The 20,731-nt window shown below is 38.2% G+C and overlaps 1 protein-coding gene across 1 annotated transcript in view; it reads right to left on the minus strand.

The window, feature by feature from the left end:
* FRMPD2 (FERM and PDZ domain containing 2) overlaps nucleotides 1–20,731 on the minus strand; it is a gene marked incomplete at both ends in the record, with an annotated part of 57,681 nt that overhangs the window by 18,180 nt on the left and 18,770 nt on the right. Inside the window, 18 exons of the mRNA XM_084264523.1 lie at nucleotides 373–410; nucleotides 1,492–1,702; nucleotides 2,755–2,929; nucleotides 3,582–3,740; nucleotides 4,705–4,999; nucleotides 8,414–8,778; nucleotides 9,926–10,024; nucleotides 11,064–11,278; nucleotides 12,263–12,410; nucleotides 12,606–12,691; nucleotides 13,185–13,278; nucleotides 14,594–14,698; nucleotides 15,264–15,499; nucleotides 15,977–16,093; nucleotides 16,223–16,330; nucleotides 17,416–17,514; nucleotides 18,477–18,580; nucleotides 19,482–19,692. Of these exons, the coding sequence (XP_084120649.1) occupies nucleotides 373–410; nucleotides 1,492–1,702; nucleotides 2,755–2,929; nucleotides 3,582–3,740; nucleotides 4,705–4,999; nucleotides 8,414–8,778; nucleotides 9,926–10,024; nucleotides 11,064–11,278; nucleotides 12,263–12,410; nucleotides 12,606–12,691; nucleotides 13,185–13,278; nucleotides 14,594–14,698; nucleotides 15,264–15,499; nucleotides 15,977–16,093; nucleotides 16,223–16,330; nucleotides 17,416–17,514; nucleotides 18,477–18,580; nucleotides 19,482–19,692 (2,865 nt within the window). The remainder of the gene's footprint in view (nucleotides 1–372; nucleotides 411–1,491; nucleotides 1,703–2,754; nucleotides 2,930–3,581; nucleotides 3,741–4,704; nucleotides 5,000–8,413; nucleotides 8,779–9,925; nucleotides 10,025–11,063; nucleotides 11,279–12,262; nucleotides 12,411–12,605; nucleotides 12,692–13,184; nucleotides 13,279–14,593; nucleotides 14,699–15,263; nucleotides 15,500–15,976; nucleotides 16,094–16,222; nucleotides 16,331–17,415; nucleotides 17,515–18,476; nucleotides 18,581–19,481; nucleotides 19,693–20,731) is intronic.

Consider the following 20,731-nt stretch of genomic DNA (forward strand, 5'->3'; position numbering starts at 1 on the left):
TACTAGGGAATGCTCTTATATTAACTAAGGGATATTAGTGCTGCCTGATTTTCTGTAGACTTTCTAATAGCAGTTTAAAAAGTTGGTCTAGATGATGATGATGTAGTGTTTCATATTAAACAGTAGCTCAAAAAGTGTTGGTGTACAAAATGCAATAAATAATTTTCTTACAGCGAACTATACATTTTATTTCTATCTTTAAAGAGCTACCAAATTTTCTTCAGATCCTTAGAATAGTTATAACAGAAATACTGAATGCCAAGTTACAATCTGTTAATATGTTTTAATTGCAATGAATTGGTATCCTATACTTATTTCCAAAACCAGAAGTAAATTTTGAATTAAAAACCAAAAAATGTTAGCCTTACTTACTATTTTCCTGCTCTATGGGAACCACTGGATTGCCATTTCTGGGGGCAGAAAAAGTTACATGTGAGCCGTTAAGAGCTGCATGCTTTGTAAAAGCACATGTGAAAATTATTTTTGGAAAGTAGGTTGTCTAAATTGTAGTTGTACTTCTATGTTGTTGTTTTTTTTTATGGTGCTTTCCTAAAGAGCAGTTGACTGTATTTAACAATAGTGAAATATTTTATTTAGTTGGGTTAAGGAAAGAGAGACCTTGTTAGACTATCTGTCCCAATACAGAATTGCTTCGTGGTGCATTTTGAATTCAGCTTTGGTTCCCCTTCTATGAAGCAGGAACGACCTTTACTATGTTTCTGTTTATCTCCTTAGATTGTAAATTCTTAAGATCAGATCAGGGTGTGTTGCTTACTAACTGCTTGTACAGCAAGAAGTACAGGATAATGAGGATGCGGGCCAGTGCAAGTTAATAAAACTTCAATAAAGTTTGAGTGACGTTCTGAGAGCTGTGACAGAGGCACTATTGCTAATCCTGGTTATGTAACTTATTCATATACATTTGGGAAGCTGTTTCTGTATTGGTCCAAGACTTCTATCTCTCTATCAGACTGCAGAACTCAGTAAATCTGAAGTGCAGGAAAGAACTGAGGGAAATTCTTAACTTGCTGCAGATTAAATGCTGCATTTGTAACCTTTCTAAATCCTTCTCTTAGAAGTAACTCAGTTTCCCATCAGAGGTAGTTTCTTGCCTGTACTTGTAAATCTGAGATTCTATGAAGAAGGCTGGCACTAGTGATGGAAATATAAAAAAATTTCCCTGGCAAACAGCATATCTGAAAATGGTGGCCAGCCTGACAGTTAAAGGGTTTGCATTTGTGTTTGGATGATGAATTTTGAAGTCATACGAGTTTACTTGTATTCACTGTGTTAGTTGCCATTTCAAGGAGTTAAGATATCTCATGGATGTTATGTATCAAATTGCAACATTCAGACCTTTGAGGTAAAACATTTTTCTTGAGTTTATCTTGGTTTTATTATTTGACTTGTTGATGTAAAATTTAGAAACTTGCTTTAACATTAGGATTGAGATAGAGTATACTCAGATTTACCTTGTTGGCTCAGATTTACCTTGTGGCTTTGATTTGGACATTCTGGGAGGCAGCTTCACACACTCTCACTGCATCATCCAGGCTAATGCCCTCAGTCCACAGTCCACAGATGTAAACAATCTGATCTCGTGGCTGCAAACTGCCTTCCACACTGGCAGGAGAGCCAGGCACTATCTCTAGCACATAAATACCTTGTAATTTGCTTCCAGCTCCTCCTGTCAGCTTCAAGCCTAGAATAATGCAGAGAAAGCGTCTTTTGTGGCAGTTTATTTTGAATTTCACTGTTAGTGACATACAGCCTAACAGAATAGATGTGGAGCATTGAAAGATAGGCTGAACAAACCACCACCATTATACAGAGCAGTCTTATTCCAGTGAGACGGGGAGTAAGAGTTGGACTGGGAGAGTGAAATGGAATTAGATGTTGAAAAAGTATGGAAAAAAAATGCATTGTCCATTTCTACACTTTAGCTATTCCATAGTGCCTTATTTCAACTGATACTGAATAGTCATTTGAATAGGACATTTAACTGCATATCAGTAACATCTTCGTTACCAGAGCGTTTAAGTGCCTTGCAGAGTAGCATAGGGAATAGAGAAATATGACAAGTATCTGTACAGTGCAAAGCCTGAGTATCATTGCAGACTCCTGTTACCTCTGAACAAACTAGTTTCTGCACTTGGCAACAGGATGCTGTAGCTGGGCAAATGTACCTATACTGTTTCCTTGGTCTACAGGTTTATGTGTGTGTAGTGCTCACCATTCTTTGCAGAAATACAAAGATACTCACCTTGCAGGGATTTCTTTCACAACTTGTAATGCACAATGTGGATAAAGCCTTATGTCTGTGCTGAGTCAAGGATTTGTGTGGACTTTTTTTGAATAGGAACCTGTTGCCCTAACTAGTAGCTCACCTTATTGAAAATTTGCCCTTTTTTCTTTTTTTTTTTTTTTCCCAATACCTCTAAATAGTATTTATGTATTTCAGCAGGTAGAAGACATTATTATCAAACTACCAACAACTTCTGTGTATTTGTAACATGAAAATATGACTGGACATCTGCCAGAAACATTAGCTGATAGGGTAATAATATAGAGATAACTTTTCCAACTACCTTCATTAGTCTAATAAAGAGATACTGGTCTTCTCTTAAGGCCTTGCCCAAAATAAAGCTGTCCTTTCCTTGTTCATAAGTGGGGTATCATATTGATCCAAGACCACAGTGGATTAGGATTATTATTATCTCTGTCCAAAAGAGTATGCATAGTATTTAAACACACCTAGCTGTCCATTGGCACCTTTTGTAAGAGTAATTTCAGGAATCTCGTCTGGCCTAATAGAAGGACGTGGGTCACTGTCAGCACGACCAACCACAAGGTGCAGATCAGGAGGAGAGCTTTGCAGTAAAGTCAGGACTTCATTGCATGGTAAAGATGTTACATCAATTCCATTCACCTAAATGACAAACACGCAAAAAATTGTCACAGCTCTCATTGACCCTCATGTACTTCTTCCTCCACTCTAAATTTTACATATGAACTTACATTGGTATTCACTTTCATGTTACTGCTTTGCTGCTGTATTTAATGTTAGTAAATTATACAGTTAAGATTGCAGTTAGATTTCTTTTTGAACTTTTATTTTTCTGAATGCAGTGTTTTCATAAAAACCAGCTTTTTCTTCAAACTCAAGGTCTTGTAGCAAAACCCAAGGAAGATACCCTAATGCAAGAAACTAAAGATGAACCAAGCTGAAAACAGGTTTTATTCATACATTACAAGGGACATAACTCCTGCATCCTTTGCATGTCACCTGTCTTATTACATTAATTCAGTTTGTCATTTAACTGTGGAGGCATTTAAAGTCTTTGTTGTCTTGCTAGCAGATAGTGCACACTATTTACCTAGTTGTACAGTTTATTCAGTCTGAAATTTGTCCTAGTAAAGTCAGTAGAATTGCATTTATTATAGGACCCATTTGCACTTGCATGCCTAAATAAGTGATAAACTGGACCCTATAGAAGGAAAAAAAGCTAAAATAACCAAAGCTAAGTGACATTGATCTGCAAATATTGTCTCCTCTGTATAAACTCAAATTATTACTGTACCATAATGATTCTGTCTCCTCTTTTTAGTCTTCCATCAGACAGGGCAGGCTCATTCAAGATTTCATCAACATACAGGCAGTTGTCAGCTTTGTTATAAACTACAGAGAATCCATAACCATTGTTCTCTGATTTTGTCAAAGTCACAAAGATCTCCATTTCCTATTAAAATAAGCACAAGATATTTGATGCATTTTCTGTTGCTTCATTAACATCTTCCTTTTTTTTTTATGCAGATAGAAATAAGATCCTCAGATGGCATAAATAAGAGTGTACGTAGGGTTTCTTTGATCTGTATCTGTGTTATTCCAGAATTAATTTTAATTTTTTTATTTTCTTTTTTTACCTAGTGGTTATTCATGGTGATTGATTCATTGACTGATGGGGGCCTAATAAGGCAGAGAGGGCGTGATTGATTGACAGAGACTAATAAGGCAGAGAATGCCATTGCGGACTGAACTTTGGGAATTTGAAATGTGTAAAGAAAGGTTTGGAGTTTTCTGAGCTGAAAAGCGTTGCAATAGTGGAGTGCAGAGATTACTATTGTTGTCGTTGTCCTACTGAAGGAAATAGCTGGGCCTAAACGTTGTCCTCAGTGCTCTCAAATTAGTAGGAATTCAGAGCTCATTAGTATCAGCAGGAATTCAAGATGTTCAGCATTTGGCAAGACTAAGCCCTCTATTTTAATCAGCAATTAGCACAAGGATCATACTTTCTTATCAGGAGATTACAGTAGTATCACTGTAACAAAATGATTTTCCACATGAGTTTAAAACATGATGGAAAAAAACTGAGGTAGCTGACTCCAATTAATTTTAGAGGCTACTAGAAGGCTTTTAGGCCTTTGTACACTGGGAATAATATTGCAGAATGACGCAAAGTTGAAGAAATAGTAAGATGGCAAAAGCAAGGAGATAGCCTTAGAAGCAAATGGTAAAGAATTCTGGAGACCTGGGCATAGAGGGACGTCTGCTTTTCTTGAAGGCTGTGGACATTCAGGAAAGTAATAAAAGCCATTCAGAAGCAACATATATAAAAAGTTCAAATTAATGCTTATGAATTCTTAAAATTGTTTCTCTTCCCTTGTCACATTCTACCTGCTAATAATCTGGTATCTATCACATACCCTAGTACAATTTTCCTTTTCTTCCTTCTCTTCCTCTAGTTCCTCCAAGTCTTCCCATTCGTTGTCACTGTTGTGCGTCTCTCTAGCAGGCAGGGATGATGAGGAAGGGCCACAAGCACGTGGTTGTGGGGTCACCATGGTTGTGGAGAGTGTCTCGGAGCTTCCTCCGCGTGAAAGTGAGGTCACAGATGTTGAGCTGACAGTGAGATACTCTTCATCAATAGGGGTTAGAGAGAAAGTTTCAGGCATACATTTTGTGTTCGATAGGTCATCATCAGTCTTATTAAATATGTGGCTGGAAAATAAAAAGATTGTAGTTCTGGGGTTTTCCTCCAGACGGCCATTGAAAAATCTACTGCTTATACACAATGTTATTTTAATTTTAACTGAATTCTGGGTGCTTCAGTGTTACTACAGAAATAAACAAGTAATCAGTATTTTTGCAAACCTAGTTAAATGATTAAAAAACTTTCCAAATTTGAAAACAGCCTTTGCAAAATCTTGTACTTTTTTTTTTTAAGGCATTAATCAGTACTTTGATTCTTGAATAATTGCACAATTCCTATACCGTTAATTATTTCATCTGCCATAAACAACTCAAGTGTGTATGTACATTAGAGTACTACTAAAATTTTTCTCGAAAAAGGAATGCCACCCACATTCCTGGCTCCTACAGCTCTTTACTTGATAACTAAAGCACAGAACAGTAACACAATATCTAATATTATTCCGGTCTCTCCATAAAAAATAAAAGTCCTGACTCCTCTTTATAAGCCTGTTTTTATTCTTACGCATGCCTTGAAGCATAAGAGTTGTCCTGTGGAAATCAATGGATTCGTTCCCTTCCTTGAATTAAAATTATTGATTTTATTCCACTCTACTGGAGACAGTATACAGCATTTTTAATGTTCAAGCCCAAACTGTAAACATATGTGTTTTATTATTGTTTTGGCTGCTGTCCCTAATGAACCTAATAGACTACTACGGTATTGTCTCATTAAGTTTACCATTAAAGCTAATAGAAATGCTTGAAACACTTTTTTTTAAAAAAAGTATGTTTTCTTCATATCAATATTTACTGAAATATTGCTAAACTTAATTCATCTTTAAAACACTTAAAACAGCATAAGTTTTATAAATGCTTCACACAACAAAGATGCTATATCATTTTATATATAACATACTCCTAGGATCTTTCACACTGATGGACCAGGACTGTATCTGCCATGTCCAAACAAACATACATAACTAAAAGGAACACAAATTCTGTGGGTTGTGTGAAATAACAAAAGATCCCCAGTATTAAACTCTCATTTCCAAAGTTGTCTATAGTCAGAAAGAAAATACAAAGCAAAGTAGCAAAAAAGGCATTTTGGCTGGATATTGCTAGTAGCCTTTGATTGTAGTTTTGAAATACTAATGAAAATAACAAAAACTTTATGGCTTGTGCTGCATGCCCTCAGTGAGGGAACAAATCTAGTGTATTAACTTGTATCTGTGCAGGGAGGAAATGAGAAGTTAGCCATCTCCAGTAGCACAGCAAAGCTGAAAAGAAAGGTGACAGTTCCTGTGTTAATAACTGGACAATAGATACTTACAATACTGTGGAAGAAGACTAGGATAATTGAATGTTTAAGGATAAGCAGTCTGCTCCTTTCTTTTGGAGAGGAAAGAAGTGAGTTCAATGGACATTAGTCAGTGTGTGTCATAGAAGCTGTCACATGCTAGTGGAGTGCTGACTGACCTTCAGCAGATGTGAAGGGTGTTTGGCAGAGCTACACAAGCTCAGGGCACTGAGCCAGCAGTGGCTTAATCATATCCTAGCTTCTAGCCCATCTCTATGTCACCATGGGAAATAACATGAGTCTTGGTCCTGCGGGCCCATACATGAGCTCCACTAACATGCTCGACTTTCAATTGGAATCTTATGATCCCTGCACCTGGAATTCACAGAGGAAAACTATGGGTTAAATTTTTTCAAAGCAGATTTTTCAAAGATTCTTATTGGTGGCAATGAGAAGAAGAGTGAAAGGAATTTTCCATTTGAAACCCTGAGCAGGGAACTTTTAGAATACCTGTCAGAAGATTTCTCCGCTTGCATTAAATGTTTTAACCAATCTGAAGAAAAGAAATTTCTCCTTAACCAAGAGGAATTCTTTCATTAATGGCTGTGTCCTTCTGCATTTTTTAATATGCTTTTAGTTGGAATGACCATTTAAACAGATTGCATTTAAAACAATATTTTAAAAGCATGCTGTCTTAAATGACTCTGGCTATGTTTTGAAAATGGAAAAGCTGAAACTAAATGATACTAAGAACATACCAAGCAAAAACATTTATTTTGGAACTTCCTTTTTGGGAAAAATCCAAACCTTTCCTCGGAATGTCTATTTTACCACAAGAAACTTAGTTCTGTTGAAACTGTATCTCTTGGCAAATATGGTTGCTACAGACATGTTTCTGCTGGTTTTATTCTCAGCAATAGAGAAGCATAAATGCAAGCAGGAGCTTCACTCATGAATGTGAGTAAAGCTTCACCTTTCAAGGGAAAGTAGCTGAAAGTATGAATAGCCATTATGATCCCATTTGACTTGCAGTTAGCTAGTGCTGTGACTCCCCAGACGTGGAATCTGGCTGTTTCTGTGCTTGACGAATGTCAAGAGTATAAAAATGATTTCACAGTATCACAAGGTTGGAAAAGACCTTTAAGATCATCAAGTCCAGCCATTCCTGTCCTATGCTAAACTATATCCCCAAGTACCTGATCTACCCTTTTTTTAAACACATCGAGGGATGGTGACTCAAACCCCTCCCTGGGCAGCCTGTTCCAGGCCCTGACAACTCTTTCAGTAAAAATTTTTTTCCTAACTTCTAATCTGACCCTGCCCTGGCACAGCTTTGTGCCATTTCCCCTTGTCCTATCTCCTGTTACTTGGCTGAAGGGACCATCGTCCACCTCTCTATAACCTCCCTTCAGGTAGTTGCAGGTGGTGATAAGGTCTCCCCTCAGCCTCCTCTTCTCCAGGCTAAACATCCCCAGCTCCCTCAGCTGCTCCTCATATGATGTGCCTTCCAGTCCCTACACTAGCCTCATTGCCCTTCTCTGGACTCACTCGAGGACCAAATGACTGTGTGGAAAAATAGAAATTAGTTTCTAGGTAAAATACTACAGCTCCAAGTTAAAGGCCTCCTAGAGACCTTTAGGCTTAAAGGAGTTCTTTTACTTGTCTTTCTATCAATCCTTTCCGTTCTGATAATTTTTTTGTCCTCAATAAATGTTTGTCTTGTGAGCTTTTTTTTAATTTTCTATGAAAAAAATTGAAAGTAAAATATCATACAATAAATTCAGTACCTATTCAAATCTGAGAACTGAAATTATGAGATCATATCATAAATAAGAAAGTCTTTAGTTTCTATTTAAGTCAAGAGTCTTTCCTGTGATTTCAAGCTGCAGCCAACTTCAGCTGAATAGCAAAAATTATTACAGTAGTGCAGCACTCATACAACTGTCATGCAATGCAACAAATGCACAAAATTCTAAGATGATGAGAGTAAATAGAGACAGCAGGTTAGGATACTCAGAATAAATAATAAAGCAAAATCCTCAGTAATCAGCAGTGATTAGAAGCAGACAACCCTGTACTTAAATCTAAGGAATTTGCTTTCAAAATTCTAAGAGCCAAAGGAAAGGCTGCAGAGTATTCCTTACCATTTGGCCCATCCAAATTCACACGGTGAGTAGCAGTTCTGCTTCACTTCTTCCTCTAGAGAGTGGAAGACTTCAGAACTGGCAGTTTCTTGATGGAACTTCCAAAGATGTTTATAGAAACTTTCGCTGGGAGTCATAAGTTTCTGTATGGGTCTCTCCTGAAACTCAGCTTCCTGCTCTTCATAAGTTAAGCTGTCCTCTTCAGGAGGCTCACTGAAATCTGCTCCCACTGGAGAATCCAAGCAGTCTTCAAGGTCTGGAGAGGTGCTACCTTCATCACTGGTATATTGGTCCATACTATTTACTACCTCTGTACCGCCTGGCATTTCTGCCACAAACTCCTTAATTGGAGATGGTGCTGGAGTCTATTAAAATAAGAGAAAGGTTAGTGTAATTCTTTTTTATCTCCCATCTTCTTTCCTTTAAGAACAGAATAATGTGAAGATGCAATATCGATAACCATCTAAATATGAAAATATCAAATGGTAGGTGGGAGAGAAAAACAGAGGGAGATACTCTCTCAGTAGATAACTGTTTTGTCTTGATGTTTATCTTTCATATTCCTCAGGAGTTCCAGACAGGGAACTACTACACAAGTTCTTTTCCAATGCATTCTTTGCTAGAGGTGGTCCTTTTTTTAGTTCTTTTAATATCATACCTTGACTTTGTGTCTATATTTTCTTGATTGTGTAGAAGTGGCTTCCAGATTTGACTCCAGTGTGACTGACCATAGAAATCAGCCAAGGACACATTGTGGGGACACACTGAGCAACACAAGACAGTTTGTTATCTGGAGATGGCTCTGACAGGCATTTCTGTCTGACTTTGGTCAGCTCTTATAAATCCTGGTGGAAAAGGAACCATGAATGGGCCATTCTGCATGAAGCAAGAGTAATGCAAATGCATTATAAAAGTACTTGTGTATGTATCCATGAGTTGTGTTCAAGAAGCAGGAATAATAATGCTAGCACACATAACGGCTGTAATTTAGTCTCTGCCATTTGATTTTGTTCCTTTTTTTCCCCTCTTTCTCACCTCAAACCCTGTAGATTCTGCTACAAATAAGAAGCTGAATAACCAGTTGAAACCATTATTTCATTTATTTAAATTTATTAAGAGGTAACCTGGATAGCTAAAGTTCTTTATTCCTCTCACTTTGGGGAGTTACATAGCTACCTCAAGCCCATGAGTTATAGCAGCTGCAGTTGACAATATCTGCAGTTTCTGGCTGAGGATCTAGTACAGCATTTTTAGAAGCATCACTAGAGGATCTGAATGGGCATGTGCTGTTTCATTACAGTGATGGCACTGCAAACCAAAAGTTGTTGGACTGGGATAAACATGATTCACATTGGTCAGATTTCTTTTATTTTGGTTTCTAAGGAAGAATCAGTTGAATTTTAGTGGTTGTGCTGAAGCTGGGAAGGGAAAGAAATGGAATAGATGGACATGGAGAATAAACAAGGTTGCTGTTTGCAAGAAGCAAGTTCACTGACAGCAGCTTTGCCTTACCAGGGCGCTCTGCTCTATTTCTGGAAGAACATCTTTTGGTGGTCTACACAGTAGTAGTGTGACTTCTCGAGGAGCTCCTCTCAACAAATGCAGGACATCCTAAGCAGGAAGAAGGAATATTGGATTTCTTATGGAACATACTACATGCCATTTTACCAGCTGTGATGAAGGCAATTTTCATTGTGAATGCCAAATTCCTAGTATTTGTACCTCTCAGCAGCATCTGGGGACCAAAACGCACTACTATATGATTCTTATATAAGTGGACCATAATTTCTATCTGAATATGTTTCTAAGTCAGTTCAGTTTACAAACTCTTGTTCTACCAACGGATGCATAGGTTTAAATTAATTATTTTTCTTTTCCTGAAGAAACCACTATTGTCAGATAAATTAAAGTGCATGTGGCGCTTTACGTGTTTTCAGCCAATTGTATCAGCATAGCTCCAACAGACCGCCATATTAACATAATGAAAGCCCCTCTCTGACATAATATTTATTCAGTGGCACCCAGATATCAGCTACAGTGAGAAATAAAATATTTAATCTAGAGGGGATGAAACATTGATTTTGTAATTTCTGCTTCCAACCTTATCTATTCAATGCGTATTCGTATACAAAACTCAGGTATTTTTCATAAGGTGAAAAGATTATGATGGAAAAAAAACCCTCCACGCTCATTTTTAATAATTTAATTTCTTCACATGAGTATAGAATTTCTCATTCCAGGTAAAAAAGTTACACTGGATTTATCTCACCTGGTATAGATTTGAATCTGGGGCATGGTATTTAAAATAACATTACAAAGCAGAAATGACCACAGGGAAAAAACATTTCAATTATGCATAACAGAAACAAAGATTCCAACTAACTGACAACTGATGTGCATCTAACAATAGACTGTGCTACTGTGTAGTAGAAAGTTATAAATTAAACAACGGAAGAAATTTTCTGTAAGAATTCTTTTAGGAAGGAAAGTCTCAGTAGGAATTCTAGAGAAGAATACTGTGTAGAAGTCAGATGAATTATATGCAAATTCTGACCCCCTTCTGGCAATAATTAAGTGTAAATGCAGTTTCATCCCTTTGTCTTTATTAACATTGCCCATCCAGGGTCACAGTGACAGTACTGCCTGGTACCTGATACAAGAGCCCTTGAACAGGTTTCCCATTCACTGCTAAAATGATGTCTCCGACTTCAATTTTGCCATTCTCTTCAGCTGGCTGCCCTGGAAACAGTCTTTTGATCCTGACAATAGCTCCTCCAAGGTGTTCACAAGCATCTTCTTCCATTTGCAGAACACTAAAGCCAAGGCCTCCAGAATTCTTTATCAATTTGACTTCAAATGTATTATCTGTTCAAAGCACAGATTGGGAAAAGAGAGTGAGCTGTGGCATATGTACCCCATAGAGACCTGATGTAAATTATAACCGCAGCAGAAGTTTTTCCTGCATGCTGTAGTCGTGAATCTACTAATACTAATGGCAAAAGAAGGGTTTGGTGTTCCTTTAACTTATGTGAGCCCTTTAAATCGCACAGGCAGAATGGGGAGAATGCATTCTATTCCACCATGTGTTCACAGACTTTATGCCATCTGGTACAAGCCCAGAAAGGAAGAAGTTTTTTGTACCAATGTAAAAAGGCTCAAATTCTATCCTTTTCTGACATGCTACTGTAAGGGTTGGGTAGGTCTTACTATTCTATAGCTTCCAATCCGAACTATTGCTCTTGCCAGACAAGAACAAGAGACTTGTCCTTTCCCCAATACCACACTTGCAGCTGAACATTCTGCTACGGACAACGTAGCGTAGCTGTCCCATGGGAAAGTATGGTTCAGACTTCGCACTTATGAGTCAGTCTCACAGTAAAAGAGCATTTATTTGTTGGCTAAATTAAGTAAAAGTGATCTCTGATTCTTCTGCTTTTAAGAAAGGTGGTGATGGCAGTCACTAGCCATCATGGTGACACAGTGTGGGCACTTGTGCTGGACAAGCTCTTTAGGTAACAGACTGGCAACATCAACACAGCTGCTTCCCACCTATAGAGTGCTATAGGGTACAGACAGGGATGTCTGCTGCCAGCCCCATCTCCTGAAGGCTGAAAGATACAGTTTTTATACCTATGATAAATTCAGCTATATCTAGCAACTGTAGCTCTAGTACATCAGAAATATTTTGTTCAGAAATAATTTTTGATAATTCAAATAATATTGAACGCTATGTTTTTATTCAGAATTCAGTTTTCTTTCCAACTCATAGAAATTTCATAGAATTATTTTCATCCATTCATTTCTTACACATTGTAAGAAGTCACCCTGATTTCCTTTTTTATCACTCACCATCTGTCAAAAAACAGTAGTCCTTGGTACCATCTGTGAAGGATGTTGCCACAGAAACAACTGCACATTGATCCTCCTTTCTGTCATTAGTAGTCAGGCATGGCTCTGCCAATTGGTAATTTCCCCTTTCTAGAACCAGCTTGGCAATCTAAAACAATGATGAACAGATTCCAGTTACACAGTATGCAGCGAGCCCTATGTTTTTTTTATTTTTCTTTTCAGGAGAATGGGGTAGGGCAGGGTAGGGGGGAAAATTTCTTTTGACACAGCTTTGCTACTGTGCTTCATGCAAGCTGCAGTTTATTCTAACGGGTATCATACTGAGCTCTGCTTTTGTACCAACCTGGCCAGATTTCTTAAGGTGTTCCACAGCCTGTTTGTGGGTGATGCCACAGAGGCTGATGCCATCTACTTCCAGTAGACGATCACCTGAGGCAAAAGGAAAATAATCACAAACCAAACAACAAAAGAAGTGAAGTTGACATGATGTGTTCAAGTTCACTGGGTGTGGTTCTTGGGCTACCCAGGTGGCAACAGATCTTCATGCTTGCATGAGACAAATTATATTACTTTGTTTGGAAGCAGTACTGCGTGTGGTACAGCTTTCTATAACCAGCACTTAAAACATACCAGGGTATTTTGTAAGTACATGCAGTGATAGTATCTATTTATCACAGCAGTGCTGAAAGTAGATGTCGGAGGCACCAGCCTGACATGCAGGTACAGAGAGTAACTGTGCAATGCTGGTATGATGCTCCTGTTTTTTCAGTGGGATACAGGGACAGGTGCAGGAATGATGGGTTGCATATTGCATTTGACAGTTGTATGACCTCCAACACTGAATGTGTTTCATTGTCCCTGTGGCAAACATTCCTCACAACCACTGAGTTCTGCAACTCAGAGTTTTAGTGGCAGACATTACCTATCTTTATTTGTCCATCCTTATCTGCTGGTCCTCTGGGAATAACTGACTTCACATATATTCCACCATGGCGCACGCTAGTGTTAATTCCGCCCTGTAAAATATATGCCTGTCGATTAGAGTGGAGTCTTCATATGTTGTGCCTGTGATAAAAGTCAAAGGAACTCAAACATGCATTGTAAAGCAACTGCATCAGGAATTATTTGATTTAGATATAAGGAGGGGGAAAAAGAAGGAAAGAGGATGTTACTCCAAAGTCTCATCTAGTTGGAATATATTTCCCTAGGCAGTAATGTTGTTTGCAATGCATTTCTATGTGGTTATGTAAAAACATTTACTAAATATTCAAAACTTTTTCCCTGTGCTAACATAAAGATTGAGTTGCATCTTTCAGTTAGTCTCTAGCCTAGCTTCCAAACTATGCAGTATCCGTTCAGCAATTATTAGCCTTTCAGACATTATAAAAAGCATGGACCTGAACTTGTGCAGGAATTTGAGAGCCTACAGCTCAGAGGAATTCCAGATTAACCTAAGAACCATGTTCTGTCAGTCTTCATCCCCTGACCGCGTTCAGATGAAAAGCAGGTCTCAATTTGTTCTGCAATCAATGAAACAGAATTTGCTTCCCACTTTGTTCCAGCAAGGACTGTAAAGACATCTCAGCCTGGAGGTGTAAATTCAAATTTGACATCCAGGACAAGGAACTATTATTCAAATGTTGTAGATAGTTTTCACTGCTGCCTTCTTTGGCCCTCTAAATATAGAGAACTGTATTTCATTATATTAAGACATGAAGTTGGCCCAATCCCTTTCTCTAGCCTTCAGAATAAGAAGCATGGCTTATCTTGAGTCCACACAGCTAAATGTTCAGCATGGGATGGTTTCTGTTATATTGCTTGCTGAGGCACAGGCCAAAGCTTTACTGGGGGCTGTGAATGATAAAGCAGTGCCTGTGAGCCACTGTTTGAGCCCACGCTGTGGTCCTGTGCAATCTGCTTGTACAGACACAGCCTTTGAGTGCCAGGAGCTCCAGGATAGCAGCAAAAGCAGTCATGACAGGGAATTCTTTGCATTGCTGCATTTGCTAGAAGCACTGGCTGCATCCTTCCCCAACTAAACTCCACTTTCAGTGGTAGGTCTTGTTCTCAAACAGAGTAAGGATGAGAGGGCTTGTACTGCCATATGCTTTATGCTGGCACATTTCTTTCACAGGTTCTGCAGATAAGAACTGGACAATAACCAGGACTTTATGCTTTCTCTGTCCATCAATTGGACACCTAGGTTTGAAATGTGCCATGCTAACAGCTATTGGTTTTCTATCCTTGTTCCATGTAAATACACTTCTATATGTGTTTCTTGCTCATATAACAGTTTGACAGACACACTGAAAGATTAACAGTAACACTTGCAGTCACACTGATTCCAAAAGTCCCATCTTCTTTAACGAGTTCCACAGTATAGATTTCCTTTGAGTTGGTTTCAGATGGAGATGGTAAGTGCGAAGAATCACCTTCCTGTCTCAGAAATACAAACACTAATGAGACTACAGCATCTCAATTAAAAATAAGGGAAAAGAAAGGGAGGGGGATGGGGTGAAAGATGTATTTTCCATAAGATATAAGGGGTTTGATCTTGCTGTCACTGTAAGCCTGGAGTGGTACCATTTATATTCCTGATATTATTTCACAATGGCATTAATGTTGCTCAACCTATGATCTGTCTAAATGTACATGTAGATAGGGAAGCTGTCTAATAGGAAATTAGGCAGAAAATGTTGCTGTTCTGTGTCTGAAAACTTGAGAGACTGCAAGAAAATAATAAAAAAATTGTACCTCCACTGGCAAAGAAAGAGAATTTTTAAAAAGGTTTTGTGGAATAGTTTTCCCATTTTTTCACATATTCTAGACACATCTATTATTTTGACATTTCCAATGTAATTTTACAAGTGACACCTTCCAAGGTTTTCTTTCTTTTTTCCAATTTTTAAAATTTCTTGGTTCCTTTCTATTCTTTATGTAGCTGGCATGTTAAGACATATGCTGGGTGTAGTGTTACTAAAAGCATCAGAATCTCGGTTACCTCCACATCCAAGCTATCAGCTGAAGGAACTGGAATCCTAGAGCCCAATTTTGGTGCTAAACTCCAGGAAAGAGCCTTCTCAAGTTCATCTATATTTATGTCCTGTTCTTTGGAGAGAGCAGTATGACAATCCTGAATCTTTTTTCTCCCATTGTCTACACAAGAGATCTCAGATCCACTAGTGCTGTTTCCTCTTGATAGATTCTTTTCTTCATTTAATCCTTCTTCATACAGGTCTGTAAAGCCATACAAAACCAAAACATTGCTGAACATGAACAGTAAGTAAATTTAAAGGCAAATTTTACTATACCTCAGTACAGGAGGACAAAGTAACTTCCTACGTCAACTCATCGTGAAATCAGATCTATAAAATGAGTCGGGCATTGTAAAATGGAGCATTGCTATTGTAAGTGTGAAAAATGTATTAGCTTCATCACTGCAGTGGGCTATGACTCTCTATCAGAGAAAGAAGCACTGAAATTCCCTTGGTATTCAGCAGTGCAGCCCATGATAGAGTTTTTCACATTGACTGTTGAAGAACAACCACATGATACCTACCAGAAGTGGACTATTTTCACTGCTAGCCTGTGCTTGTTATAATTGGCATGAAGCAGCAAGAAAGTACGACTACATCATCCCAGTGCATAGTAAATACCAGTGTCCAAAGTTAACTATTAGCATCCTGTGACCAGCAAAGACATTTGCCTTTGTACCTTTGGGTTGGGAAATTATGAGCTCCACTTCATCAGGAGAATTCTGTATGATTTTAACTGCAGTATTAAATGAAACACCCTCGAGACTAATATTATTCACAGAGATGAGTCGTCCTCCTTAAAAAAAAAGAAAAAAAGAAAGATAAAACCAAGACAAAGCATATCTAAGTAAGGAAGTAAATCCAGAGTAGGTAACTTTAAACCAGGAAAGTATTTTAATTCTAATTAAAAGCGAGGGACAATAACCTGGTTTGATATTTCCAGCTCTGTCTGCGGGTCCCCCAGGGATAATCGAAGCAATAAAGATACCGAGGTCTAATTTTCCTACATTTTCTCCTCCAATAATTACAAAACCTGCAAAAAATGAGATAGCATGGGAATGCAGAAACACTGACAGTATTAGAAAAGATGAACCTTAGGAGCATAAAAGGCTCTTACTCCAATGGCCGAAGTTTTGCATGCTACCTGGAGAATGGGAAGCTCTGGTTTTCATGGCGTGAAGGTTTGGGAGAACTTTAAACTCACATTATAATTAAAGTATGTTGGTGACTTTGGTGGCTATTTAAATATAATTCTTCAATAAGAATAACTTCCTGGCTTGAGATGGTTCTAACTACTTTCTTATGAGAGTCATAAACTATGTGGACCTTAGTATTTAATATTTACAGGAGGAAAATGGCATAAATGGTCATTAGATAAATTCAAACATTTTTCTGCACCATGTAGTTTAGGGCTCTTAAATTGGGCCATATAAACTTCTGACAGATATGTAAAAGAGACCTAAGAAAATTAAATCTATTGTCAAGTAGTTAAATTTCATTATCTTAGCTCAGAATATTCTGCCTATTTCAAATTGTATTTTTTTTCCTAGTAGATTTGTTGGGATCAGCATATTCCACGCAGGCATGCATCATTTAGAATTTGATGTTCAATTGTATTAATAGTCAACTGTAAAATCTGATGTCTCACAAGAACAGGATACAGTGTGATAGTGTGTTATAAACAAAAAAATATTATCCAAATAATCCCGTAGTAATGAAATCAGTTTGTCAATACATTTTTCACCTTCACAGGCAATACCTGAAAAGTTAGCAGAACATCATTTCCCCTGTGTAAGTTCTGAGATATATGAAATCACTGTGCATGTATTTCAGATACAAAACTGGACCCTTGTTCCTTCTGTTCTGCTTTTAACACTTGGTCCCTCTGACCTCTGTGTGCTTAGTTAATCCTCTGAAAAAATTGCCGTCCTGATTTATGCACTTAGTCCTTTTCAGTCTTGGAAATTCTAAGTACTTCACAAAGATTGGTATTCTTATTGTATAACAATAAATGAGGTGAAAAAGGTTACAGTCTTGCTCAGATTGAGTCACCAAGTATCAGCGTTAGCACAGCGAACTGACAGTCTCTGTAACAAACATAATGTTCTTGTTCCTTACCAAATCCATTCTTAGGGTCACGTTTTAGACTGACACAAATTATTTCTCTTTCTAGGCCACTTAGCAGAATTTCCTTTTGGGTGGCTGGTGATCCAGGTGCTGCAGAAACAAAACAGCTAGAATAAATGCAGATTAATGCAGGAAGACAGTAGATTCATATAATATGCAAAACTGGGGCTTCTAAAATCAAAAGTAGATTTTATCCTTGTTTTCAATTACCATTACCATATAATTCAGGAAGGAAGCTCAAACAAGTGTTTGGAAATTTGCATTCTTTAGAAAATTATATGTACTGTAGCTGTACAAACTCCTCATATTATGTTCCTTTCTGGGAGACAACACATCTATCTGCAATATTTTTATTAAGATTAGGATATTCAGAGTCAGGCATATAGTGCCCACCGAACATGAGGGTGACTTGGACACAAAATTTCCTAAGGGTTCCTTTGGAAATTACATGCTTTTTGACTTCAGCCCTTTTGACTCTGTAGGTGCAACTCAATCAGCACTGATAGCAACAGTGACTTTTGTAGCATTAACCCTACATTGTGCAATTTCCAGAGTGTGTTTAAAGTACAGTTCTAATTTTAAAATGGATGAACCTAATAATCATAGCTTTGTGTTCTAGAGAGCTGCTCACTGTGTGTGCATAATATGGCTTCTGTTAGAAAATTAGGTGTCCAGTTCTTATTCTGGTTACTGTCATGCAGAAAGGACCTGGGGCCCATGTTGTTTCATGCATTATTTATTGAGTTCTAAATCTCAATTGCAAACCAAATGATTACCTCTAAGCCCCATGTGTCCTGGGTGTACCGAGCTACATCTCTGAAGAGCATTAGGCACCACTGATAGATTAATTTTATCATGAAGTCCCTTAACACTAATCCTGATGGAGAGCAGGAGTGAAAGGGAAGAAAGCTTGTCTTGCTATAAACTCTGGGTTAATTCCTAGGACTAGAAGGGATATTCTTTAATCTGTAAATAGAATCTGTTTTGGTCTTCTGCTATTGAAACAATAAATATGGAAAGGTATTGTCTCTCTTTATGATTTTTATACTCACCGCTAATTGTGTTCTGAGTTGAATGGATAGAGAGGTAGTCATAACTCCTTTGCTTTCCATTCAAATTGATGTGCATTTCTGACTGGGATAGCCCTGACGTGGATCTGCACAGCAGGAAATTAAGACTGTGTTACAATAACAAATCAACAGTGGTATTGACAAATCTTCATTGTCATTAGTTTGTCAGAGCCAAGCTGGAAATGCACATGTTTCAGTGACTATTGGGCTGCTGTTCATTATAGTGGAGAGGCAGTTTATCCTTGCCAGTGCTTGCTTCAAAATAACAGCTGCCATTAGACCACTCACATCACAAATAATTTCCCCCTGTGTTTTTCTCTGAGTGCAGATATCAGGAAAACACAGCACAGCCTCAACATGATTCATTAAGCCCCGCTGTCCATTTAGACAAAACCATGTCTGAAAGTTTTCCTGATAGTTCTTCTTGGCTCTGTTATAACTGTTAGTATTCTAAAAGGCACTAGAATTCATTAAAGGCTCAAGACTGTATTGCAGCTATAGTAACCGCCTACACTGGTGAATGTACCAATGCAAAAGAAAAGGGAAGTTCTCACATGGTTCTCTATAATTTATATCTTTAGACATGGACAAATCACTTGGGTAAGACCTCAAAAAGAGCTTCCACTGTGCATTCAGTTCATATACTGCCATTGCTAGAGAAGTTACACAGATGTGTAAAATACCACTTTCATTCTCCCTTATTTTTATCCTTATAGCATAATAAGTGGCTCATTCCTGAGTCTGGTACAAATATAAATGTCACTTTTTCAAGTTCTTATCTGCTAGACTGCTAACTTCCTGCCTGTGTTTGCATTAGTGCTGGCACCATAAAGTCCCAGGGCTTTCGGTGTGACCACAATAGAGATTAGCAGGGCAGGGGGGTTGGGGAGGAGGGAGTCTGCCTCACAGTCTACCATAGACGTTTGCAATGATGTAGTCTATGATTAAATATTCTTGCACACATTTAGAGCAAAAAACCAAACGTACCTGCCAAGATTGCTTTTGTCTCTGGTCCTGTTACTGGTTTCCACACTGAGGTTATCGCAAGATTTGCTCATCATCCCAGCAGAAAGGTTTTCCAGGTTTGCTCCATAGAGCACATTCTCTGAACGAGACAATCTCTGAATCAGGGCAAGATGTTCACGCTGAGCTGCATATGCAGAATTTGATTTGTCTATTTCCACAAATTTACTTTCCTCTAAATAAGAAGGGAGAGAGAGGCAGAGGAAGCAGAGATAAATCTACTGATAGCAAGCTCAAAAATGCTTTCTGGCTAACCTTTTGATGTGCCAGCAAAAAAAGACTGCCATCATTGATATGGCCTTTTTTTACAGTATCCTGGAGCATATCTAGGCCTTGGAGTGAGTAGAAAGGGTTTCCAATCCATTTCTTTCATAGAAAGTATACATTGTATTTAGATTTCATTTCCATGAATTGTACTGCAAATTCATTTTCCACAAAGACCGATGAAATGTACAACCCTATATAACTCAAACTGAATATCTCTGTAAAGTATGTTTTGTAAATGTTCAGTATATGAGAAATATCTGTCTCTACCAGTTTGGTAGTTTCTCATTCTTCACAGGCCCTCCACTTCAGTATTTGTATATCTGAGAAGACAGGAACTCTACTAACACATGCTCTCTTAAATTCAGAGGGGGTTAAGGAGCTGGCTGTTTGCTCTTTGTGATTTGCAGTGGAGTATAGTAGGGGACTATCTTGGTGGCAATGCTTGCTATCCAATTTTCCACCTCTGCGAAATCTACCACTTGCTTAATGACAGGTGGGCTATGTTATATACAAATCTATCCTCTCAAAAGATTTTATTTCACAGAATCCCAGAACATTAAGAGTTGGAAGGGACCTCGAAAGATCATCTAGTCCAACCCCTTTGCCAGATCAGAATCTCCTAGACTAAATCACACAGGAACACATCCAGGTAGGTTTTGAGTATCTCTAGAGAAGGAGACTCCACAACCTCTCTGGGCAGTCTGTTCCAGTGCTCCATCACCCTCACAGTGGAAAAGTTTCTCATTATATTCACATGGAACTTCCTATGCTTCAGCTTGCACCCGTTTGCCTGAAAGATGAGTGCTGGAAGAGGTATTGTTTATTTAGGTTCTCAACTGGTGGTCTGGAGAGAGGATTTGAAGGAGGGAAGGACAGTAGGCCATTGGAGGTGGGTCAGAAAGTAAAACTAGAAACCTGCTTGGTACAAGCTAGCACAAATATGGGCT

The sequence above is a fragment of the Gallinula chloropus genome, assembly GCF_964237585.1.
Source record: "Gallinula chloropus genome assembly, chromosome: 5".
NCBI lineage: Eukaryota > Metazoa > Chordata > Aves > Gruiformes > Rallidae > Gallinula > Gallinula chloropus.